This window comes from Myotis brandtii, unplaced genomic scaffold (assembly GCF_000412655.1).
Source record: "Myotis brandtii unplaced genomic scaffold, ASM41265v1 scaffold187, whole genome shotgun sequence".
NCBI classification, from domain to species: Eukaryota; Metazoa; Chordata; class Mammalia; order Chiroptera; family Vespertilionidae; genus Myotis; species Myotis brandtii.
Window position 1 is genome coordinate 2,513,308 of NW_005356944.1, and position 25,689 is coordinate 2,538,996.

General features: G+C 54.7%; 1 protein-coding gene across 3 annotated transcripts; it reads left to right on the top strand.

Annotated features, from left to right (window-relative positions):
• Positions 1-6: 6 nt before the first annotated feature.
• SYT12 (synaptotagmin XII) lies at positions 7-20,120 on the top strand. Of its 3 annotated transcripts, XM_005864314.2 has the most exons (9): positions 7-632; positions 1,777-1,897; positions 5,902-5,958; positions 9,369-9,562; positions 12,623-13,015; positions 14,208-14,423; positions 15,104-15,224; positions 16,221-16,354; positions 17,961-20,120. In XM_005864314.2, the coding sequence occupies exons 2-9, from the start codon at positions 1,873-1,875 to the stop codon at positions 18,132-18,134; spliced, it is 1,314 nt and encodes a 437-aa protein (XP_005864376.1). In that variant the 5' UTR covers positions 7-632; positions 1,777-1,872; the 3' UTR covers positions 18,135-20,120. The 3 variants fall into 3 exon arrangements, with proteins under 3 accessions (XP_005864376.1, XP_005864377.1, XP_005864374.1); XM_005864315.2 differs by lacking the exon at positions 1,777-1,897; XM_005864312.2 differs by lacking the exon at positions 7-632 and having other exon boundaries at positions 659-1,897.
• Positions 20,121-25,689: the final 5,569 nt, after the last annotated feature.

The following is a 25,689-nucleotide window of genomic DNA, read 5'->3' on the forward strand; positions in this document are numbered from 1 at the left end:
CGCGGCTCCCCGGCCATTTACACGCCTCCCCGGCGCCCGCGCTGCACGCACACCGCGCTCACGTTCACAGCACCCTGGCTGTCCCCGCTGCTCCCCACACGCCCCTCCTCATACCCCCTGGGGGTTCCCGAGGCAGGGGTGCGGGCTCTTCAGGAAGTGCCCCAACGCTAAGAGGCATGTCGCACCTTGTCGCCTGGAGGCCCCGGAGCCCAGGGAAGGAGCCTCAGCCGCCCATGTCACCCGCCTGTGTCTGGGGCTCCCAGGGGCCCCTCGGAACCTTGGACTCCGCTGCTCTTTGGTGGAGGGAACTTGCCCGACAGACCGTGGATTTGGGATGAAGATGGGCTGGGGGTGGGGTGGAACTTGAGAGCCTGGGGCCAGGCCTGTTGCGTGGAGGAACCCTGAACCAGATAACCTGGTGACCCCCCTTCCAGGGGCTGAGAGGGACGGCGAGCCCCCCTCTTCAGTCAGGGAGGCCATCCCCACCCAGAGCTCCTGGGAAACCCGCACTTGGAGCGTCAGCCCTTCCCCCACCCGGAGGAGACAGGTTCAGAGAGAGGGCAGCCGTTGTGCTTCCTACTAAAAATGGGGAAACTGAGGCTCACGCAGACCAGGCCTGCGATCCACTCCAGGTAACTTAGCCAGCCCCCACCTCCCCAAGATGAAATCTTTCCCAAGTCAGCCTGGGAGAATGGGGGCTCCCAGCCTGGGGTCCAAGCCTCCACTCTGCCTCTTATCAGCTCTGGTGCCTGTGGGCAGGTCATTTCCTGCACCTCCGTTTTCTTACCCACACAATGGGCCAAGTTGCAGCCCCCTCAAAGGGCAGCAGGGAGGGTTTGGCAAGCCCTAGTGGTGTCCAGCAAATGCCAGCCACCACCACCCTAGCCATCTGCGCTATGGTTTCTGTGGGCTTTGGGGAGGATGAGTAGTCGGATGTGGTTCTCTCAGAAAATGGGAGCACTTGAAAAGGACCTCAAACCTACGGAGTTTCTCAGCCTGGGAGCCCCCATCTTCCCCATGACCTGCTGGCTTCAGGGTGAGGGGACGGGGAGCGAACACCTTGCTGACCAGAGCTGTGATCGGAGACACAATGAGCAAGGAAACGGGGTGGGAGGAGCGGAGCCATGGGGCCCCCATGCCCCTGCAAAGGCACAAAATTCCTGGAAAGCCATTTCTCTGACTAGCTCAGGAGGGGGCCTTGACTGTGGTCAGATTCTGCAAGGCCAGTGGAAGTTCTTCCCACCCACCTCCACCCCCGAAAAGCCTAGTCAGGATGTGGCATGGTGGCCAAGAGCCCAAGCCCAGATCCATTGCACCTTGGCACCAATCCCAGTGTTGTTACTCAGATGCTGAGTGACCAGGGGCCCCAGCTTCTTCATCCTTCAAATGGGGGTCCATTTATCCATCCAATCATCAGATCTATATTGTGTGCCTACTACGGGCCAGGCACGGTGGTAAGAATTTAGCATCTATTGTGTCTGATTCTTAGAGCATTAGATAGGTATTGCCAGGTAGGTACGATTAAGCCTGGTTTTGAACATTGAGCTGTTTTTAATGAGCACGCTCCATGCAGGTTAGGGTTTGGGGCCTTGGAGCTGGAATGAATAGATTGGGTGGGGAGCGGTGCCAGGAAGGAGACATGACCTGAGGAACTCAGATGCGGGTTTGGGACAGCTCTGGCTCCCCCCTCGCCCCTGTTGAGCCCCATTTCCTGTGTGTCAGAAGCTGGGGGAGCTCTGGTCACAGGCTGCCCTGGCCTTGGATATGCCTTTTCAGCATCCTGTTCTGAGCCAAAGCCGCAGCCCCTCTGCCTGGCAGACCGCCAGGCTGCCAGCGGGAGCCTGCTGGGGTTGTCCAGGCACAGTGAAATGGATGGAGCCAGGGGGTCTCGGGCACAGTGAGTACTGCCATTAAGAAGGGTGCTTGAGGCAGAGCCAGATCTGGCTCGGTCTCTGTTCTCTGCTGACGGGTTATGTGACTTTGGGCTAATCCACTGCCCTTCTCTGAGCCTCGCTGTCCTCCTCTGTGCAGTGGGGTTAATAATAGGATGTGCTCCCTAGGGGTCTTGGGGGTGGTGAAGTCCTTGGCACAGGGGCTGTGGCTACTAATAGAAGAGGCACTGGACCAGGTGGCAGGCATGGCTGCCAGGCCCAGCTCCACCACTGCTGGCTCTGGGCAACGCACTTAACCTTCCTGAACCTCCCCGAGCTCATCTGAAGACCTGCTCACCAGGCTCCTGAACGGAGATGTTTCCAGGAGCCCTCAGGTCTGGCAGCGAATGGCGGGAAGCGAGGTCGAGGCCTGCTGAGCAAGTGCCCTGTCTGAAGGGGCAGAGCCTACTCAGCTCCAGCTCGGGCTGTCTTCGGGGATTACAGGGGCTATAGACCTGCTAGCCCCAGATCTAACTCTTAACAGGAAGCTAGAATTTCTTTCTTTCTTTCTTTCTTTCTTTCTTTCTTTCTTTCTTTCTTTCTTTCTTTTAAATAACGGAAGAACCAGGTGGGTGGGGGACACCAATCAAATCAGGAGATTAGCATTTAAGATTATTTGTCCATATGGTGTACACGTAAGAAATCCAACATTTTTCTTTTAAATATATTTCTTTATTGATTTCAGAGAGGAAGGGAGAAGGAGAGAGAGATAGAAACATCAATGATGAGAGAGAATCATTGATTGGCTGCCTCCTGCACGCCCCCCACCAGGGATTGAACCCGCAACCCAGGCATGTGCCCTTGGCCGGAATCAAACCTGGGACCCTTCAGTTCGCAGGCCAACCCTCTATCCACTGAGCCAAGCCGGCCAGGGCTTTTTTTTTTTTTTTAAAGATATAAATGTTTAATGGGAAATTTACCAATTTTTAAATGTTGACGAGTCACTTTAAGACAAATGAAACACATCTGCAGGCTGGCCATGCTGCCCATGAGATTCCACAGCTCAAAAGAGGGGCAGGAGGGCCTTTGGCACAAATGGCCAGGCCAAGACCACTGTAGCCCATGTTTACCAAGCCCAACCACATTACCTTCGCATTCCACCCTCCTGGCACCCGGCTAGGGCAGTTAGGAGCCCTGTTTTACCAATAGGACAACCGAGACTCTGAGCTAGTGAGGGGCAGCTGTGCTCTGGCACTGTGGGAACTGCTGGCCTGGTGGGCCTGGGGTCCTTCACACCTTCACTGAAATCACAGATCCCAGGCAAAGGGAGGAGGGGGTTGTGAGGGAGGGGGGAGAAGAAAGGTACGCAGTGTGGGGGTCTGGGGTCTGAGCTGGACCAGCCTTAGAGGAATGGGAGCCCATGGACAGCCAGAGATCTGACAGCAGATTCTGTCCCCAACCATGTGTACCTGCGGCAGGGACATCCCCAGCCCACGCTGCTGGCATTGGCCATCCCAGTACGGCCGGCCCCACTCTCACAAAGTCAGCTTGTGCCAGGTGAGCAGGAAGGAAAGCCACTGGCGTTATTGGATCCCCAGCAGGGCAGAGGCAGGCTGGGACCGGTGTGCTCACGTTAACATGTGTTTCGGTACGCCCAGACTCCCTTCTGCCAGGAACTAGGGCCACCTTGGCCTTTGACACAGTGTCCTATTGGGTGTGCAAGTTCTCAGGAGACTTTTGAAACCATGTGCCCTCCTGCAAGTTGGTAAGAGGTAGAGCGTGGAGCCAGATGGCCTGGATTGAACAGTTTCTTACTATGTGGCTGGGACAAACAACCTTACCTTCATGCCTCAGGACTCTCCTCTGCAAACCAGAGATGGTAATAGTACCTACCTGTGGGGTTGCTAGAGGATTAAATAAGTAATATATATGCAAAGTGCTTAGGGCTGTGCTTGGGTATAAGGAGTGCTTGGCAGGGTTTGCTATCATTATCATGATCTCCAGCCCAGGTCCCAGGAATGAGCTTCCACTTTGAGTCAGCACCGCCCTCCCATCACCATGACAACCGCATCGCAGGGAGTGGGGGCATCAGCAGGGGAGCTGGGGACAAGGAGGCTTCTCCCTGGGCCCCCGCTCGGCCCTGCTTCTTGAGTCCTCCCGCCTGGGACTGGAGGCACTCCCGTATGTTCTGGATAACCCTACTTGGATCGAGGCACCTCAACTTCTTGGCCCCAAAGCCACCGACTGGGAAGAACCTCAGGATTCTGTAAAATGCCCAGGAAAATGTTCACCCTCTGATTGGACCTCAGTCCCAATGGGGGCCCACAGAATGCTTGGAGGGGTTACCAACAGGCCAGCCACGGTCAAGCAGCTTTTTATTCACACTGTGCCTGAGTGGTGTGTACGTTTTTGTGAATTGGTGCAACATTTAAAAATCAAGAAACTACATAAACTATCCAGGCTTGTCTTTAAAGAGCCAGAAGTTCCAGCCATGTTGGGTTGGCATTCCCGGGAACAGAAAAGCACTCGATCCCTTAATCGGCAAGCACTCCACAGTTCTCACCCCCACACCCCTGTTTATCCCACCTCACCTGTCTGTGCTACCTCTTTGAGCCAAGAGGGACACAAACGCTGGGTGGGGCTTGTCCTGTCTTTCCGTGTCCCTTGAACTGAGACCCATACAATTCATCCCGGCCTCGCCTTTCCACCACCACCACCCCATTTAGAATATGTCTGTGAGCAAATGTGCTTCTTAGCAACAACAATAATAAAACCATGAGCAGGCCCTGGGTTCAGGTAATGGCTTGTATGAGCTTCTCTAGACCTTGGAGGGTGGAATGGGGAGGGGAAGGACGGGGAATAGGATATTGTGGAGATGGAGCCTTCCTTTTCCAGCTTAAACAAAAGCATTGGAAGTGCAGTCGTGCGTCACTTAATGATTGGAAATGCGTCGTTAGGCGATGTCTTCGTTGTGCAAACAACACAGGGTGCACTTACACAAACCTAGACGCTCTAGCCTCCTGCACACCTAGGCTGTGTGGTCCAACCTATGGCCTCCTGACGACAAACCTATACAGCATGTTACTGTACTGAGTACTGTAGCCAATTATAACTCGCTGTGCTATGACATTATGGCAGCTATGAAGTCACTAGGTGGTAGGAATTTCAGCTCCATTATAATCTGATGGGACCACTTGCACATATGCGGTCCATCTTACTGCCTAGTGAGCACCCCAGGGAGGAACTGCTCTAATGAGCAACAGAGTCGGTGCTGGTCAGCCTGGTGTTGGCAGGGTGGGGGTGCGGCAGGGGTGCCAGAGTTAGCAAACACAACTTCTGCATTTCAAATAAACAACGCATGTTTAGTGTAAGTAGGTTCCAATATTTGGACATATTTATAGTAAAAATTACTCTGAAATTCAAATGTCACTGGGCATCTTGTGTTTTATCTGGCAACCCTGAGGTGAAGTCTTTGCCTGCTTAAAGAAAACTCCAGACACCATTTTTAAAAATTGCCCTAGTTGGGCGGCTCCGTTGGAAGGAGCGCCATCCCATAAACCAAAAGGCTGTGGTGAGTGGACTCCTGGTCAGGGCACGTACCGAAGTTGTGGATTCCATCCCTGGTCCGGGTGCATACTGGAGGCAACAGATCTATGTTTCTCTCACATCGATGTTTCTCGCTCTCTGTCTCTCCCTTCCTTTCTCTCTAAATCGATAAAAATATATCCTTGGATGACGATTAAAAAATAAGAATAAGGAGCACTTTCTATTTACTTGATGGGATGCTGCCCAATTCATGAATTGTTGAATAAAGCCAACTAGGTCTTTCAAAAATTAATAATAATAATAACAATTTTTAAAATGGCTATTCAAAAAAATAAAATAAAAACCACCTACTTTTGCCCAGGCCCTGCTCACGGCTCAGTGTGAGCTCTGGATGACAGGCCCAAGGGCACCAGCAGGCCGGGGCACAGGGTTGGGGTCAGGGGCCCACGGAAGCCCTCTCCTCTGACTCTCTTTTCCCTTCTAGTTTCAGCTACCGCAGCGGGCACCATGGCCGTGGACGTGGTGGAACACCACCTGAGCGGTGAGTCCCAGCGCTAGCATGCCGTCTCACAGGACCCTCCCGCCAGGCCTGGGGTGCGGGTGTCAGTGGGACGCCCATCACGGCCCTGTTTTACTGGGAAGACCCATCAGTGACTTGCCCAAGGTCACATAGCCTTGAGGACACAGGGCTGGGACCAGTCTGAAATCTCTTCATCTTTTTGCTCCAGTGGCTTCCTCTGTGGAAGTGTCTCCCTCCTTTGACTCGAGGGGGTCCCCCAGAAGGCCCATGTCCCGCTGCTCCCTAAAGATGAGCCTGTGACACAGAATCCACTTGCCAGGGCCGTTCCTGGAGCCTCTCAAGTAGCCACGTGAGAGGAAACCCAGGAAGGTTGACGTGAGATCCACAGGACATTCAACTCAGAGATCGCCCAGACCAGGGACGGCAAGTACCTGGGATGCAGCTCTCGCCTTCCCTGTGCGCCCTGGCAGGCACCGAGCTTGAGGATGGGGTCACGTGACACCAGACCCACTTCTCCCCATCTCCTCTCCTTATGTTACTGTCCCCGTTTGCAGATGGGGAAAGGGAGACTCAGGAGGGAAAGGGTCAGTGAGTAAGGAACAGGGTCAGGACATGAGCCCAGGTCTCCTGACTGCTCCCATCACTCAGCTCCTGCCCTAGCGCGGCCTCCAGCCCAGGGCTGAGCTGTGCACAGGAACCACCTTTCCCAACCACCGCCAGGGATTCTCACCGGCAGGCTCCCAGGTCTTGGCATGGCCTGGAGCAAGTGATGGAACCTTTCTGAGCCTCCGTTTACTTAGTCCGTGAGGCCTGCCTCAAGGACTGCTGGGAAGACTCAGTGAGCTAACCTGTGCAAAGTGCCCAACACAGTGGAAACATAACTCTCCCCCAACTCCAGGTCTTTGCACATGCTGTTCCCTTTGCCTGGAGCACTTCCTGCCTCTCCCTGGCTGAGTCCTCGGATGTGCTGTGGAGGTTACAAGCACAGATCTGCAGCAAGATTGACAGTGGATATCTCCTCTGTCCCTCAGCTTCCTCGTCTGTAAAATGGGGATAATAGTAGAACCTCCCTCACACAGTTGTTCTGAGGACCCAGTGGGTTAATACACATGAAGTGCTTGGAACAGAGTCAGGCAAATAGGAAATAGAAGGGAACCTGTTAGAACTCCACCTCCTCCTGGTCCTTATTTCTGGTCTCAACCTAGACCTCTCCTCCCTTGGGAATTCTTCCATAGCGTCCTAAGGCTGGCACCCAGGATATGAATAAACAAATGAGTCTCAGTTGAGGCTTTTCCTTTCATGCCCTCCGTCCACCAGGGCTCCGGCTTCAGTCCCTCCTTTCCCTGGGTTCCTCACTCCCAGTCTGGCTCTGCTTGGCCACCTTGCTGTGCCCATTGCCTGTGCCCACCCACTGACCTGCCCCTACCAACATCCAGGCCCTACTGTGCATGTCTCAGCAGGAGCCCCTCACGTATGCCTCTCACTCTGCAATTAAGCAGGTACATTCCCATCCCATCCCCCCACTCACCAGCCTCCACGGACTACCTTGACCTCCCTTGACCTCAGCAGGACTGGCCCTGGAGCCCCGCTGTAGATCCTTGCTGTGGCCTCATTTAGACCACAAATTACATTCCAGCAACAGAAGTCAGAAGTAAATAGTGTTTGCTCCCAGCTCTTGCATCCTTATTTCTTGCTCTTCTCATCCCTCCCTAGTCCGCCCAGGCCTTAGCCATTTGATGTGTGATTTTTACATCAAAACCATGTTGTTATACCATGTTGGGGATTGATGTTTTTCTCTTTACATTTCTCTCTACATCACCACAGTGACATCCTTGTCATCCTCAAAGGCCAGGGCCAGTCCCTCCTAAGGCCGGGGTCAGACCTCCAGGCTGTTTCCAGATGGCTGCTGTTATAAATACAGCCCGGTGACTCACACCCAAGAGAAACTTGTGGGGACGTTTCCCTGAGAATAAATTCCCTGGGTGGCACCACTGGATGGGGATGTTTGGGGGCCATCTTTTTCCGGATGAGACTGGGCCCAGAGAGGCTAGGTCCGTGCTCGGCAAACTGCGGCTCGCGAGCCATATGTGGCTCTTTGGCCCCTTGAGTGTGGCTCTTCCTAAGCCTTAGGAGTACCCTAATTAAGTTAATAACAGTTTACCTACCTATATAGTTTAAGTTTAAAAAATTTGGCTCTCAAAAGAAATTTCAGTCGTTGTACTGTTGATATTTGGCTCTGTTGACTAATGAGTTTGCCGACCACTGGGCTAGGTGACCTGGACTTCCCACCCCTGTGGCCTTGAGCCCATAGATAGGTGTGTTCTTTTGCCTCCGCCTCAGGTCTCCTCTAGAAAGTAGAGGTAGAGAGCACATAGGGTGCTAAGTGCTGGATACTGCCAGGGCTGCAGGCGGGGCCCCGCCCTTCTCCAGAATATGTTTAGCATAAATTCTGGCTAAAGTTGGCACAATCAATTTTTGGAGTATATTCATCATGCCAAAAGAAACCCCACATTCCACATTCCTCTCTACTCCCCTAACCCCTGACAATCACTAATCTATTTTCTGCCTATATAGATTTGCCTGTTTTGGACATATAAATAGAATCATACAACATATGGTCTTTCGTATCTGGCTTGTTTCACTTAACATGATGATTTCAAGGTTCATCCATGTTGTAATATATAACAGTATATCATTCCTTTAAAGGTATTTTTTTTTAAATTGACTTGAGAAAGGGAGAGTGGGAGAGAGAGAGAAACATTGATCAGTTGCTTCCTGCACACGCCCTCAAACCTGCAACCTGGATATGTGCCCTGACCAGGAACTGAACCTGAGACCCTTTGGTACACAGGATGGTACTCCAACCAACTGAGCCACACTGGCCAGGGCAGTACTTCATTCTTTTTTATTGCTGAATATTATTCCATTGCATAGATATACTATATTTTATTTACCCATTCATCCATTAATGGACACTATGTTGTTCTAGGTGAGGTTTGAGGTAAAAATGGGATCATTTTTTGTCCCCCAAATCCCTTTCCTTTTTTCCCCAAACCCCAAAAAGCTGCTTTGATTATCTGCAAGCCAGAGGTCCTCTAAAGGGTGAGGTCTGAGAACTCATAGAGGCAAGAACAAACCTATTTGTTTAAAGCCTAATGAATAGTTAACCACAGCTCTTCACCTGTTCTAGTCAAGTGTCACTCATGGTAGTTTTTGTGGGAAAGAGGATAAAAGCAGAAACCACAGAAGAGTGTCTTCTTATTAACATGACCCCCAGCACCTAGCCCCTAGCCCACCACACAGCAGGCACTCAGTAACTATGCATTCAGTGAGGGAGTAAGTCAGTGCTAAACCACCTGCTCCCCGGGTGGGGTCTGTAACCACAGAGGGGCCCCGGGGCCCACTAACGAGAGGCTGCTTTTGCCTTGTAGTCATCAAGAGCCCACCTGACTGGGAGGTGGGTGTCTACGCCGCGGGGGCCCTCGCGCTGCTGGGGATCGCCGCTGTGAGCCTGTGGAAGCTCTGGACATCGGGTAGCTTCCCCAGCCCCTCCCCATTCCCCAACTACAACTACAGGTACCTTCAGCAGAAGTATGGCGAGACCTACGCAGAGGCCAGGCAGAAGGTGAGGCTTCTGCTCTTGTTTTTTTTTGGGGGGGGGACCCCCTCCTAGAAAATCCATTGTTCCCGGAGCTAGACTGACAGGCAAGCACTTCCCCTGCACCACCCTGACTTCTGTGCATATGCCTAGCTCCCCCTCCACCCCCCAACAATCCAGTACTGGAGGGGGGGAGAGAGTGTTCATCCCCTCGGAGGGACAATGCTACAATTCCCTCGATGTCAGTGGTTCTCAACCTTCGGGCCCTTTAAATACAGTTCCTCATGTTGTGACCCAACCATAAAATTATTTTCGTTGCTACTTCATAACTGTAATGTTGCTACTGTTATGAATCGCCATGTAAATATCTGATATGCAGGATGGTCTTAGGCAACCCCTGTGAAAGGGTCGTTGGACCGCCAAAGGGGTCGCGACACACAGGTTGAGAACCGCTGCTCAATGTGAAGCTGGTGAAACAAACAGGCCTCTCCTTCCCAGCTGAACATGCTCAACCATTTCTGACTTCCCTGCTCTTTTTCCTTTTATTAACACTGTTAATAACTAGCTAATTACACCAATAACACTTGTGAGTGTGCGGACAAGAAAAGGGCCTCCTTTTCCTTGTAGTAACCTTCCACAATTTATGAGCAGCACCTGGTAATTAAACCCCAAGAGGGTTAGCTCCTCTGATTCAAATAGCCCTTCTGTTCAAACTGCAAGACAAGATGAGCTACTTTCAAGGCTACATTCTTGCATACCCCTCCTCCTGTGGTTTTAAGGACTCTCGAGGCTTCCCCTCTTGTAGGTGCACACGGAGCTGTGTGCCCCACGCCCCCACTGTCCACTCTCAGGATCAACCTCCACTCCCTCTCCACCTCGTTCCCTCCTGGTTAATTTCCTCCTGTGAACAGGGCCCTGGTCCTGTTTCATATCTCCAGCCTAGCCCAGTGCCTACTTGTTGAATGAATCCATGAATACTTGTTAAATGAATAAATGAATGAATGGTTTCAATTTTAAAAACCATCCTGTGAAAAATATAGTGCGTCTCATAAAATGTATATACAGACTGTGAATAATTATAAAGGCAGTGCTTATTAAAATACAGTGGGGCCTTGACTTACGAGTGTCCCGACTAACGAGTTTTTTGAGATACCAGCTGTCTCTCTGGCCGATTTTTTGCATTGAGTTGACAGAGTAATTTGAGTTAACGAGCTCTTTAAGAAGCTCCTAAACGAGCTTGGTCACGGAATGAATTAAACTCGGAAGTCAAGGCCCCACTGTAAGAAGAAAAACCTCTTTCCCAAATGCCACCACCCTGAGGCAAGCAAGAGTTAACCGTTTTTTTAATTATTAGCATTTTTATTTATTTATTTCCAATGTTTTCTTTTTTTTTTAATAGTACAGCCACGTTGCTTTTTTTAAATCTTTTCTTAATATTTTTTAATTGATTTCAGAGAGGAAGGGAGAGGTAGAGAGAGATAGACACATCAATGATGAGAGAGAATCATTGATCAGCTGCCTCTTGCATGCCCCCCACTGGGGATCGAGCCCGCAACCTGGGCATGTGCCCTTGACCGGAATCGAACCCGGGACCCTTCAGTCCACAGGCCAATGCTCTATCCACTGAGCCGAACCAGCTAGGGCTCCAATATTTTCATCTAACCCCCCGCACCTAGTCTTTTTTCCATGCATAGTCTTTACACAATGAGTGTCGTTTCTACTTAGAATTTTATTTTTTTAAATATATTTGTATTGATTTCAGAGAGGAAGGAAGAGAGAGAGATAGAAACATCAATGATGAGAATCATTGATCCACTGCCTCCTGCCCGCCCCACACTGGGGATCGAGTCCGCAACTCGGGCATGTGCCCTGACCGGGAATCGAACCATGATCTCCTGGTTCATAGGTCGATGCTCAACCACTGAGCCACACCAGCTGGGCTAGAATTTTATACTTTTCATCTCAATTATACCTGAAGCATTTTCCCATGTTGTGGAACAGCCATTATAAATATCATGTTAATATCTATGTAACATTTCTCTTTATTTATCTGCCATGATTTACTAAATGCCATCATGAATGATGTGATGAGTGTTTTATAGGTAAAATTGTGTCTTCATTGGTATTATGTACTTTGAATAGATGCCCAGATCTTGAATGACCATATCAGGGAGTACAAACATGTACAGGGCTCTCAGTATATATTGCTGAATGTTTCATCACTTGGTACTTGGCAGAGAATTTTTCTGACATGATGTAGATACCAGAGAGCACAGCCAGAATCTGTTCCCAGATCCGGGTCCCACATGCTGACTCATTTGGGGTTTCAGAAAGGACTATCTGTCACTCTGTTGGGGGAACTGTCAACTGGCACAACATTTTCAAAGAGCATTTTGGTGACAAGTGTCAAACGCTTTCAAAAGGGCTGTATTCTCTAAGTCAGGATTTTACAAAAGCTACTCAAGGCTGCATTATTTATAGTTGTGAAAAAAAAGAGAAACAACATAAATGCTTAATAGTGGGGGAATTGTAAAATAAATTATGGCTATCTGCTCAGTGGGAAATTTGGGGGGGCATTAAAATTGTGGTCATGGAGACTATGCAGCAACAGGGGAGATGCTTGTGGTACAGAGGCTTCTGTCTTCTCGAATATTGAGGTCAATTTAGACGAAAGAAAATTTGAATATTAGGGTGAGTGTTACCCAACATGAAAGTTTTCTCATGTTGCAGACATTTTTGAAAACTTCCTTCGAGGCTGCTTGATCAGCTATCGAGTAGCTGATCTGGACACTGAGATTGCTAACTCTCTTTCCTTTTTATAAACATCACTGCAGTGCACATCTCTATGTAGGGAACACGGTCTTTACAAATAAACATTTTGAGAAAATGCTCTCTTGCATCCTGGTGACAGAGAGCACTGAGTGATGTGAATGACATAAAACGGGGGCCCTCTGAACTCAGACACGCCCCGTTTTTGCAGAAGGGGAACCTGGAGGTGCCTTGGATGAGCAGGGATTGCCGCACCTCTTTGCCCTCTCAACACCATTGCCCTTGTGATGCTCCCCTGCCCCCTTTTCTCACCTGCAGAGAGTGCCTGCCTGGAGTACCCGTCGGGCCAGCACTCGGGGACCACCCAGTCGCAAAGGCAGCCTCAGCATGGAGGACACCTTTGAGACCATCAGCGAGCTGGGGCCCCTGGAGCTGATGGGCCGGGAGCTGGACCTGGCCCCCTACGGGACCCTCCGGAAGTCCCAGTCAGTGGACTCCGTCAACTCCATCTCCTCCGTGAGCAATACCTTTGGACAGGACTTCACGCTGGGCCAGGTGGAGGTGAGCATGGACTACGACGCCGCCTCCCACACCCTCCACGTGGCTGTGCTGCAGGGGAAGGACCTCCTGGAGCGGGAGGAAACCAGCTTCGAGTCCTGCTTCATGCGCATCAGCCTGCTGCCCGAGGAGCAGATCGTAGGCATTTCCCGGGTAAGTGGGAGCTGCAGGGTGGAGCAGAAGTGTGTTCAGGCCCTCAGTCCCCCCCCCCCAGTCCCCCCCCCCCGCCCCCACCTTACAGGACGGTCTACAGAGCCAGGCAGGATCTGAGGAGGGCGCTGGAGAGCGGGTTTGGATGCTGACCCCAGAGCCCGAGGTGATGACTATAGGGAGGACAGGGGACAGCCAAGAGGCTAGTTTGGCCAAAGGAAGGAGAGACGTAACTGAAGATCATGAAGACCCTGAATGCTGAGGTCAGGATCCAGAGGTAGGCTTTCTCCCCCAGAGCGGGAGAGAGCGGAGAAGGAGCCCTCAGTTCTCAAGCAAGCGATTGGGTAGGAAGCATGGCTCCCAGAGAGCAGAGTGAGAGGAGCCTGCCCACAGCCCAGGCAGTCATCCAAGAGTGTGGTTCAGGGAACCTGGAGGTGCTGGTAGATTTATTCCCAAGAAGGCAGGCTTCTTACATCCCAGCCCAGCCGATCCCAGTGAGTGGGTGGCTGCCGCAGGCTGGGCAGCCCCCCCAGCTTCAGGCAAGGTACCAGGAATGAGGGCTCCTCTCTTTAAATATCACCAGGCAGTGACTAAGGCAGCTTCCCACGGAAGAGGAGCAGTGCCCACAAGTGCACCTTCCCAGGGGCCTGCCCACAGCTTCCTGGGAGGAGACCAATGGAACCCACCAGGCAGGACTGAGCTTGGAAACTAAGTCAGTGCAACCTCCCCTAGTCATTCCATCCATCTGTCCATCCCACAACGTTCAGGCAGCTCTGGGGGCTGGGACATCAATGGCTCTGGACTCCACAATTATCCATACTCACTGCACGTGGCCCAGAGCTAGACTTGGACACATGCAAGAACAACGGAGACCGGCTCAGCTGATGCATCGTGAGGGTTCTATGGAGCCATGGCCACTGGGGTTGGGACTTCGTTGGGGTCAGATTATGTGAGCTTTCAATGCCAGACTAATAGATCGGCCCCCACTGAGGGGACAAGAGGGGGCTTTGAAACCATCACAGCTGAGCCACCCAAAGAAGGATTAGCATTGGGGTTGTGGGGACAGCAGAGCCAGGACTCTAGCCTAGGTACCAGACTCTCCATCCAGTGCTCTCCCCCTGCCATGGCCTACAGGACCCTGGCTGCCACCCCCTCCCCACCTTGACGCGCCCTCCACGGCCCTTTCTCTCTGCAGATCCAGAGGAACGCCTACTCCATCTTCTTCGACGAGAAGTTCTCCACCCCCCTGGACCCTGCTGCCCTGGAGGAGAAGAGCCTGCGGTTTTCGGTTTTCGGCATTGACGAGGATGAGCGGAACGTCAGCACGGGCGTGGTGGAGCTGAAGCTTTCCGTACTTGACCTTCCGCTGCAGCCCTTCAGCGGCTGGCTCTACTTACAGGATCAGAACAAGGTAAGTCCGCCCACCCGTCCACCCTCGCAGGGAGTGTCACACACGCACGCTCCAGAGGAGGGACCCCATTGTCCTCTCCAGCTCCCCAAACACCAGCGTCTTTAGGAAATGAGAGAAAGAGACCTGAGCCACATTCACGGAGGCTCCGTTCACTGCATGCAAATGAGAAACACCCTGACCACTGTTTACAGCTCTTCTACTGCTCCTGCCTCCCAACCTGTAGAAGCTCTACCCCTACAGGGCTTCTGTGAGGGGAGTACTCCCCTGGCCCTGACGTGAGGTGTTTCAGACAGAGGCCAAGCTGAAGTTTACCTTTGTCCATGTAAGAGTGGATGTGCTTGGGAGCATTACTGTTATTTAAGCAAATGATCTACTACATAAACGATCCATGCGCCCCTGCCACGGAATGTTCCCCTTGGCCACGTAACTGCATGTGGATGCTGCATTTGACAGGCAACCTCCGGCCTTCCTTCCAAGGCAGGTCCCACAGTGGTGGGAGGGAGGGAGGGATGGTGCCTGCTTCATGGAGTGGGGAGGGGCCCTTTCCCAATGCCAGCAGTCGAGTGCCCTAGTAGGAGGGGCCCCAAGAACAGCAGCTTCTCGGTGGAGAAGGAAGCTTCTGACTTTCCCTGGACCTGTCAGGGGACAGAAGCCCTCTAAGCCACCTGCCCGCCCTGCAGGCCGCCGACTCTGTAGGCGAGATCCTGCTGTCCCTCAGCTACCTCCCCACGGCCGAACGCCTCACCGTGGTCGTGGTGAAGGCCAAGAATCTCATCTGGACCAGCGACAAGACCACAGCGGGTAAGGCCCAGCTGGCTGCCTGGCTCCTCCATGGGGCTGGTGGTGCCTGTGGTCCAGCTGCTAAGCCCTGGGCACCTGGATACATCTGTGGGTTTGGGGCACGGCGCCAGGCTCCCCACCTCCAGCTCTGGCTGAGCTCAGGAGCCGGGCACAGCGGGAAGACTCGTCTAGCTGGGGAAACACGGGAACCACAGAGGGAGGCAGGGAGCCCCTACAGGGAGAGAGATGGGAATCTGAGAGCAGAAGGCTGGGGCACTGGGAAGGAGCCAAGGTGGGCACCCACCTCCCACCTGCAGTTCATGGTGGAGGCTCCGTGCCCAGAGGCTGGGCCGCATTCCAGATCACAAATGGGGGCGAGGGCCACTGGGATGGTGTGCATGCCAGGCAGGACCCAATGCCCCGGGTCTGCAGGAGCCTCCAGCCCCAGGTAACAGATGACAGAGGACTGGGGAGCCCAACCACCCGGAGCCTGGGAGAACCCGGGGTCCAGGCAGGTGCAGCAAGGATCCCCAGTGGGCGGTAGGTGAGGACAGACGGAGACTTGTTATTTCAGAGCCCCACATCGTTGAGTCAAACCCTGCTGAGCAGGTGCCGGGTGACTCATCTGATGGCTGCGCTCCGACCATTTATAGAAGGAAAAGTGGTGGGTCTGCCAAGTCCCCTGAGCGTCGTGCGAGAGGAACACGCTTCTGGGCTGGGAGGCACACTGCCCGTGTCCAAAGCCCAGCTGTTCTCCTCTTCGCGTGAGCCTCAGCTTTCTCATCTATCAAATAGGAAGTGGCAGGACTGCAGGCGATAATGGCAATCGTGAAGGGCGCGTGAGCCTCAGCTTTCTCATCTATCAAGTAGGAAATAAAGGACCAGTGGCAGGACTGCAGGCGATAATGGCAATCGTGAAGGTTTGGGCAGTTTAGAGCTAGTGGGCCACGGCGATGGGCAGGGCTGTGTCCGGGAAGTGTGGCCCTGGCCCTCACCTCCACCCCCTCGTCCACCCAGACCCCTACGTCAAGGTGTACCTACTGCAGGATGGGAGGAAGATGAGCAAAAAGAGGACGGCTGTGAAGAGGGACGACCCCAACCCAGTGTTCAATGAAGCCATGATCTTCTCGGTGCCGGCCATTGTGCTCCAGGTGAGGGGAAGTGCGCAGGGGTGGGGGCCAGGCCAGGTCGCTCCGCGGCTCTGGGGCCACTTCATCCCCTGCAGCCTAGCTTCCCGGGGCTCCTGCAGCTGCTGATGGTTTGCCTCAAGCCACGTAGTCAAGAAGCATTTATCTAGCACCTACTAGATACCAGCCCTATGGTGGGTGCTGGGGACATGGGCCCTGCTTCCTGGGTGCCTACAGGGGACAGGCAGGAAGGTCCCTAAGCAGTCCTCATCCACTAAGAGCATGCCAGCTGTGGGCGGTCAGGGCCACCTTCTGCAGGAGGGCTTAGCTAAGCTGAAGTCTGGGGGAAGACAGTTCCCGGTGGAGGAAACTGCAGAGACCTGGAGATGAGCCAGGGCAGGCCCAAGGGCAGAGTTCTGCCCGAAATCTCCCGAGGTTCTACCTGCAGAGGCTCTGCTGAGCTCCCCACACCCCTGTGGCCTTCAGGAGGTCACCCCCTACCAGCAGAGATATCACAGACCAACGGCGGGGAGACTGCAGAAGATAGGACCTGGGCCACGCCAGTGGTCCTGTTTGCATTCCTCAGAGCATGGGGAACTCACCACCTCCCCTCACTACCACCTTCCATCCTGGGGCATTCCTGACCGTGAGAATGTCCTTTTGTGCTAGGAACTGAAGCTACCTCTTTTTTTTTTAATATATATTTTATTGATTTTTTACAGAGAGGAAGGGAGAAGGATAGAGAGCTAGAAACATCGATGAGAGAGAAACATCGATCAGCTGCCTCCTGAACATTCCCCACTGGGGATGTGCCCGCAACCAAGGCACATGCCCTTGACTGGAATCGAACCTGGGACCCCCCAGTCGCAGGCCGACGCTCTATCCACTGAGCCAAACCAGTCAGGGCCAAAGCTACCTCTTAGCCCTGGGGCTGCACAGAAACCCACTTAACCTCCCCTCCAGGACACCCTGTCTAAATTTGAGAGCCCAGAGTTCTGCCTCAGTCTGGGTGTTCCTGACCCAGGCAAACATCCCAGCATCTCTGGGTGGTCCTGGGTGTTGCTGCCTTGCCTTGCCACCCTCCTGGGACAGGGTGCCCATCTGGCCCTGCTTCCCCCTGGGTGGTCATAGTGCCACCATGCCACAGCCTCCAAGGGCCAGGGACTTCTTGGGAAGCTCTGGCTGGGCTCTAGTTTCAGCTTGACTACTTGATCTCAAGCAGTTTCTTTCCCTTCCTCAGTTGTGTCCAACCTGTGATTATATTAGGAGGAACAGCAGGCATTCTGACGCCTGACTGCATGGGCACCTTCCTAAGTACCTTACATTCTAACTCATTTTGTTCCAAGAACAGGTAGGAACTACTATGATCACCATTTTACAGATGGGAAAACTGAGCCCAAGTCACTGTCCAAGGTCATGCAGCAAGGAAGTGGTGAGGCGGCATCTGCACCTGGGCCCCCTGGTGCTGCCGCTGCGGAGGGAGGGAGGCAGCAACAGAAGCCTGTGGGCTTAGGCAGATCAGAGATGAGGATGTAGAGAGCCGTGCCTGGCACCCCGCTGGGGCCCAGGAGCCGTGGAGGACCTCTGGCACTGCCCCTGGTCCCCAGCACTCACGTCATTTCTTCCTCAGGACCTGTCTCTCCGCGTGACGGTGGCTGAGAGCAGCAGTGATGGCCATGGGGACAACATAGGCCATGTCATCATCGGGCCGTCAGCTAGTGGCATGGGCACCACACACTGGAACCAGATGCTGGCCACGCTGCGCAGGCCTGTGTCCATGTGGCACCCCGTCCGGCGAAACTAGCAGCTGGGGCAAGGAAGGCCAGGAGGGGCACTTGAGCTGCCTGGAGCCTGGCGCAAGCTCAGGGGTGACACCCTTCTCCATTGTCCAGCTGGAGCCATGAATGCTGGGGTCCCCCGGTGGACTCCCCATGAGCCAACTCGGTCCCTCGATCTAGACTGCAGTGGAGAAAGAGCCAGAGTTTCTCCCATGAGGACCAGCTGTAGCCGGACACTGACCCATTGTTCTCCCATTTTGAGATTCCCCAACCGGTCTGCCCCTCGGCCTGGAGTGACCTTGGCCTCAGAGCTCCTCATATCCCACCCTGGCTGGGCGGCCAGCACCACGCTGGCCATGCACTAGAACAGAGCAGGTCTTGGGGGCCGGGCGCTGTGCAGGCACCAGCAGGCGTGACATGAACAAGACACAGACCTCTAAGACGCCAGGAAGACAAGAGCCTCTGTCCTGGTGATCTGCTCAGTGTGAATGGTGGCTCAGCCAGGCAGGGCTCAGGGGGGTGGGGGGGCGAGGGTACGGGGACTGCGGGACAACATGGGAGCTATGGTTTGAGGGACAAGGAAAAGAACTGAGAGTGACCCAGGCAGGCGGCCCAGCCTGAGCATTAGGGACGTGGGCTTCTCTGCACACAGTCCTCAGCCCACTGTGGTGGACACAAGGGCCTCTCCGGGCAGGAGAAGAGACCAAGAGACCAGGCCGAACAGAGCCCCGCAGGCCACATGGGACACTGGCTCTGGCATCATCCTCTGAAACCTACTCCCTTGAACCATGACCCTTAGGAGACCCAGAGGTCCGCAGAGGCCCGGACCCAGGCCCTGTGTTTAGTCCCACGCACACCAGGCCTTGGCTCCACGGCATTTGCTGGAGTCCTTCCAGGCCAGGCCCTGTTGGGCAGAGATGTCGCAGCCTTGGGGGGGACTGGGGGACAGTGGGCGGCCAGAATACAGACGGCAGGGGATCTGTGGGTGAGGCCTTTGGGGGCTGCAGGCCCCTGAGAGGACACGGTGGATGGAGCAGGAGACCCTTGGGCTGGGCCTTGGAGGGAGGGGCAGTCTGAGCAGTGGCATCGAAGGACAGTTAAGAGGGGTCAGGACGGACTGTGAGACTGGGAAGGCGGTGGCTCCTAGGGCACGTTCCCAAAGCAGGACCCTGAGATGAGGCTTCAAGGGCACGGGGTGTCAGGGGACAGCCCTCAGGAGAAACCAGTCGGGGAGAGAGGGAGCTGGGGCAGCAAGCAAGCTGTGGCTTCCAGAGTCTAGCCTCGGCCTGACGGCTTGGGGAAGCTCGGAGTGTGAATGGCACCCAGAGGGGTCCTGCTCCAAAGGAAAGGGGCTTGGCTGTCACCCCCACAGGCATCATCTTTGGCTTCTGCCCCACCCCCAGCGGGAGGAAGGGTCACTGGCCGAGGCGGCTTCCATCCTCCACAGGCAGCCGTGCACCTCTCATAGCTGAGGGCTGGGTGTCCCTGCTGGTTCAAAGGGATGAGGGGCGGGGGGGCAATATCTACTCCATGTGGCAATCCATAGGGAGCACATGGGCTCTTGGGCTGGCTGCCTCTGGCCCTGGTGAGCCATGGACACCCAGGCCCACTGGTTACCCCAATGACGTGGCAGGAGAGGGTGGCTGGACCACAGTGGGAGGCCCAGGGTAGCATGGGGGCTAGAGGCAGGACTGTGGCTCTCCCCATGTGACACAGCCAGGGCCCGGCACCAGGAGGTCTGCACGGCCCAGGCCAGCATAGGGTCCGGGGACACACAGCGGGCGAGCCTCTGCAGCCGGGGAGAGCCCAGCCTCTTCCTACCCCAGGGCTGTGCAGTGCAGGCCATGCTTCCCGCTCCCCTCTCTTCCCTTCCCTCTAACTGCATGACGTGTTGACTGTGCACTGGGATGGGCCTGGTGGGGACTGGGTATGCTGACTGGAATGATTCTAGAACCAAAATAAAGCTGGGGCAGGAAGGAGGGGGCTTCCAGGAGCCCTGCTCGGCCCAAACACCTTCATCTCTGCTTTAGGAACCAGGGACTCAGGCCTGGGCCCATGCTGTCCCTGCTGCAGGGTGCCCAGAGCTGGGGGAGGGGCAGGGAGGGGTGGCCCCAATCTGGTTAGGGAGACCATGACTAGGACCAATGCCATCATACTGCTTGGGAAACTCAAGGGGCCATGAGCCAGGCCTGGTGGGGAGGATGGCAGTGGGGACTATCAAGGAAGGCTTCCCGGTGGTGGTGCCAAACTGAGCCTTCAGGGCAAGAAGTAGCATAAAGCCAAAAAGGGTGGATAAGGCCCAAAAAGCATTCCTGGCAGAGGGAAGAGCATATGGAAAAGGGCAGGAGCAGGAGCAGGGGTGGACAAAAACTTGGCTGATATGTCAACCTTGCTAAAGCCTTTAGGGCAGTGGTTCTCAACCTGTAGGTCGCGACCCCTTTGGGGGTCGAACGACCCTTTCACAGGGGTCACCTAAGACCATCCTGCATATCAGATATTTACATTATGATTCATAACAGTAGCAAAATTACAGTTATGAAGTAGCAACGAAAATAATTTTATGGTTGGGGGTCACCACAACCTGAGGAACTGTATTAAAGGGTCGCGGCATTAGGAAGGTTGAGAACCACGGCTTTAGGGGAAGATGGGCGTGAAGAGACCCAGAGGAAAGGTCTGGGGGCAGAAGGGCTGTACGAGTCAGTGAATGCTGGTGTGCAGCCTGCAACTCCAGCACTTAGAGGTAGGTACTATGTCATCTCCTTTTTGTAGATATGGAAACTGAAGCTCAGAGAGGTTAGGTAACTAGCCCAAGATCACACAGCCGAAAAGGCTTAGAGCTGAGATTCCAGCTCAGGCTCCAGAGCTCATGCTCTTAACCACTAGGCAGCACTGCCCCCAGCTCCTGAAGAGTGGGGCTGAGGGGAAACAGAAGCCCCTCTGGATCCCAGGCTGTACGGTTTCCCCCTCCCCGGACCTCCCCTGAGAGATCACAGCAAGCATGGGAGGAGGAGGATCTGGGTGGACATTCCCAGCACCCCCCGGGGGGCTGCCCACTCTAAGGCCTGACTGTGAAGAGCTTCTGTGGAACCCCCTCCCAGCACAGGGGAGGCAGGTAACCAACCAGCCAGGCTGTTGCAGGAGCCTGTGAAGGCTGACGCCAGGGAAAGCTCAGAGGCCATGGAAACATGAGCCCTGGCTCTGCAGGGCAGGCAGACTGGACACGTGGAGGAGGGAGAGGAGCCTCCAGGCAGGGGAACTGCCCGCACACAGGTGGACTGTGTCTAGGGACAGAGACCAGGTGTGGCTGAGCTGAGGAGACTTTGTGTCTGGGTGGAGACCGAAGGTCCTTGTCCTGCTGGCAGTGGGGAGCCACAGACAAGTCCTGGGCAGAAGCAAGTCAGAAGGAGGGAGGCAGGAAGGGGAGCCCTCCAAGTAGCTTTGGAAACGAGGGACATCAGCAGGCTGCTCTGGCTTCGTGAGGGGAGGTCCCGGCTGCCTTTAAGTTCATTCAACAGGGCCCAGACCCAGCTGCTCCCATCTCTTTCTGCCTCTTCCCCCTTCCTCCAACCCCGGGCTTATGGGCCTGCCTGGAAGGTCCCAGGCCCCCTCGGTCAGGGAGCCTTCAGCGGTAGACTGAGCCCCACCCAAGAGGACAGGTGTGGAGGTTGCGGACCTGACCAGCAGCTCTGGCCAAGCAGGCCCGCATGTGGGAGGAACAGGACCAGCCAGTTTATCGCCCACAGTGCCTGCAGCTCCGACTTTCCTTCCTCTCTCCTGCCTGCGGTCGTCTGGGACGGCAGACACCGGAAGGGACGATCCAAATGGCTACATAAACACCAAGACTGGGTCACGGGGCTCCCTCGCTCCCCACCTTCTCCCACCTCATAATCAACCTTCTCCCCCGACCAGAAGGGTCCATAATGGTGAGGCAGGAGAGGAGGCAGGGGCAGAGGGCTGCGTCCCCGGCCCTGGGCTCCAGTCAAATGGCCACTGAGGCTGAGCTGGTCTTGGGGAGCCCGACAGAAGAAAACTAGAGAGAAGAGGCCCTTTGGGGTTCTGGCTGCCACACACCTGTGTCTGCTGCTTACTTGCTGTGTGATAAGTCCCTTCCTCTTGAGCCCCTTCCCAAGAATGAGCACACTGGATAAAAGTCTCTAACGGCCCCCCATACTCTGACTTCTGGGGCTTCTGTGTCTGGAGGCTCTAGAGCCCCATTGCCTGGGTTAGAACCCAAGCTCCTCCACTTACCAGCTGTGGGATCTTTGGGCCTCAGTTTCCTCGATTGTCAGAGTATAAGAATTATACATTTCATTGGATGGAATACAATGACACATGCCAAGTGTCTGGCCCACAGTAGGTGCTCAGTAAACGTGAGGTCGCGGCTTTGGGTGGAGTTCCTCCTCTTGGGATTTGGTGTTTGGGATGAAAGGGAGGGAAGGTACACGGGGAGGTGTGAGGAGCCAAGGGCCTGTGTCCCCAGCCAAGTCATTTGAAGGGCAGGACTGGACTCCGAAGTTCCACGGCCCTGGCACCCACTTTCCCTCCCCTTCATTCATCCATAAACACCCCACACCCCAAGCCAGGAACGCCAAGCAGAGCAGGTGATGACGGTGCAGAGCCACCACACGGGGGCAGCAGAGACTCAGCTGGAACAGAAGGGGACTCCAGGCCTCAGGGAGGATGGGGGTGGGGGTGTCAGAAAATGGAGCAGATGGAAGCAGGAGGGTAATCACCTGTCTGCTGACCCTGAACTCAGGTCATGCGCTGTATTCACTCATGCATGCAACCATTTGTTCCTTAATTCATTTCTTTCCTTTCCTTATTGAGTCAGCCTTCCTTCCTTCCTTCCTTCCTTCCTTCCTTCCTTCCTTCCTTCCTTCCTTCCTTCCTCTCTCCCCTGCTCCATCATTTTCCTTCTTTTCCCATTTGTGCAGCCAAGCAGTCAATTGGACATGACATCCTGAGCCAAAGGAGGGCCGGTCTGGCCATCTCTGTGCTTCTGGGGTCTTTGGGGCTGTGGCCCACTGTTCAGGGTCCCCAAAGGACTCTGGGCTTGGGACCCGTGGGACTTCAAGAGGCTGAGTCACCCACAGGCTGGCAGTAAAGGCAGCCACACAAAACAGTATAACAGTGCCCTGGTGGGCCGACTGACCTGGGCCACCTCCTCACCCCAAAATAAACTCCAGGAAAACACTGCTGTCCAGGGCCCAGCAATGTCTGAGATTTGGGGAAATTCCTTGCCAATCAGGACAGGTTTTCCTGGCCCTAATCTCCCTCTTGCAGAAGCCTGAGCATAGAGTGGGGGTGAAGCTGGGGTTTAACATCAGTAGATCTGAGGGCTGGATGAACGCATGCATGTGAGGTGTGATGTCGGGAGAGAGTGCGGCTTTGTGGCCAGACCTAGGATTCTGCCTCTTACTAGCTGTGGATCTTAGACAAGAACTTAACCTCTCTGGGCCTCTGGTACCTCATCTGTGAAATGGGGCTAACAATCCCCACCTGCCAGGGGCAGTACCTGCTCAGGGTTAGGGATCCATTCATGGGTGCTGCTATCATTAGGAAATGTTCAGTGAAACTGGAAAGCATGACACACACGAGAGTGTCAGCGTGATTATCCCTATGGCAACCAAGGCCAAATGCCTCTGCCTGATTCTCAGCTCCCTCCACCCTAGCCCAGCCTCACCTGCCTTCCAGCCTTGCCACCCAAAGCCTGATGACAGCAGCAGTGGGGAGGACGTCTTTGGGGGATGGGGCCCCTCCCCACCACTCCTAGGGGCGGAGAGCCCTGCTCAGTGGCTATATACCAAGCCCAGTGCCAAGTCACTGCCCAGCCCTGTGGCAGTTTCGGGGAGGGAGGGGCACCTGAAGGGTGGGGCAGTCCTAGGATGCTCCTCTATCCAGGTGAGGCTCTACTCCGTCTGCTGACCAGGCCCTGGTGAGCTTGGAAGATGAGTCAGGGTCAGGGGTCTGGGCTCTGCCTCTGGGCAGGGTGGGGCAGTGACACCTGCCCGGCTGCCTCTTTGGGTCACAGTGAGGTTCAAAGAAGGCTGAGGGGGCTTTTTCCACACGGAGGACATCGTCATTGATTTTTAGAGGGGCGGGGTAGGAGAAAGAGAGAGAGAGAAACATGGATTGGTTGCCTCCCCGCTAGAGCCCCAACCAGGGCCGGGATCCAGCCCTAAACCTAGGTATGTGCCCTGACCAGACCCGCCACCTTTCCCTGCACAGGACGATGCTCCAACCAACTGAGCCACACTGGCCAGGGCAGGAGGGTGCTTTTTCACGTGTCGGGCTTTGAACTCCATGCAGGTGACATCATGACCTGAGTGGGGGCCGGGGGTGGGGGGCAAAACCCAGAGACTTCTGCCCCGTTTCCTTGAGCTTCAATGAAAACACTCAGTTCAGCATCTGGGGAGGCTCTTGTGCTCATTCTTTAGATTTCAGTTCTGGTTACTAACAGGGGTGGGAGGTCAGGTTCTATATGACACCCGAAGTGCTCCACTGTCCAGTCCCACCCCAGCACCAGCTCCCAAGCCACCTCGCCCTCAGCCACAAGGACTGTGAACCCCAAAGCCACCCCCTCTCTCTCGCCTCCATTCCTTGCATGTTCTGTTCCCTCGGTTTGGAAAATCTTTCCCCTCCCCCATCTGACTCTTACTTTTTCCTCGACATTGGTCCCTCTTCTCAGAAGGGTTTCCTGGTCCCCCAACCCGGGTGAGGGGACCCTCTTCCCTACAACCGTCCACTGCCTGTCCCCACCTCTGTTGTAGCTCGTATTACTCTGAGGCCCTGCCTGTCTCCCATTCTAGGCACCGGCTTCTCAGGGTAGGGACTGTGTCTTAAACGGTTAAGGGTCCCCCGGCCCCTGGGCACAGAGAGACCATCAATGTTGGTTAAATCATGAGGGTCATTCACACGTGGCACCAAACATGCCCCAGATCCTGATCTAAACTCTTTTGGGTGGAAGATTCCATCACTTCCCCCAGATAATGCCCCAGCCAGAAGCGACAGGTGGCCACCCGCCTGCAGCGACACTTCCTGGTGCTGGCTGGGGGAGGGCAGCCAGGGCCTGGCAGAGCCAGGGACTGACCCAGAAGGGCATGCCCAACGCACCGCATTCCTACCTGGCCTGAAACACCTGCAGGGAGGAGTGTGATATACACTGTCTCCAGCGCCCTTAGGGAAATGCACAGTCATTCATTCATTCACTCACTCATTCATCCCCTCCTCAAAAGTCCCCGCTTCTGCTGGTGCTCCACCCGTACTGGGCACCTGGAACCCAGTCCCTGTCCCCACCAAGCTGGTAGGCAAACATGGCTGACCCCCACCTCCCTCTTCTTTCCCTGTCCACACACCTGCACACACTGTCACTGTCCAGCTACTTGTCTCTCCCCACCCCTAACAGACCAGAATTCCCCCCTGAGGATACAGAGACTGAGTCTGGGTCCCCCACCCCGCTCCGGTGGTCCCAGCGGGCGCACACAGTAGGTGCTCAAGAAAGTTTTCATTAGTGGCTGAATGGGATGGGAGGGGAAAGTCCCCCCCTCCCCCACTCGAGCCCCGACGCCACGCCTCTCCGGC

Excerpts from the sequence above, each read along its gene's own strand:
- SYT12 (XM_005864312.2), top strand. The coding sequence starts at position 1,765 with ATGCCTTTTCAGCATCCTGTTCTGAGCCAAAGCCGCAGCCCCTCTGCC. Across the intron at positions 5,959-9,368 it reads GGTGGAACACCACCTGAGCG|TCATCAAGAGCCCACCTGAC; the intron begins GTGAGTCCCAGC and ends TTTGCCTTGTAG. Across the intron at positions 14,424-15,103 it reads ACTTACAGGATCAGAACAAG|GCCGCCGACTCTGTAGGCGA; the intron begins GTAAGTCCGCCC and ends CCCGCCCTGCAG.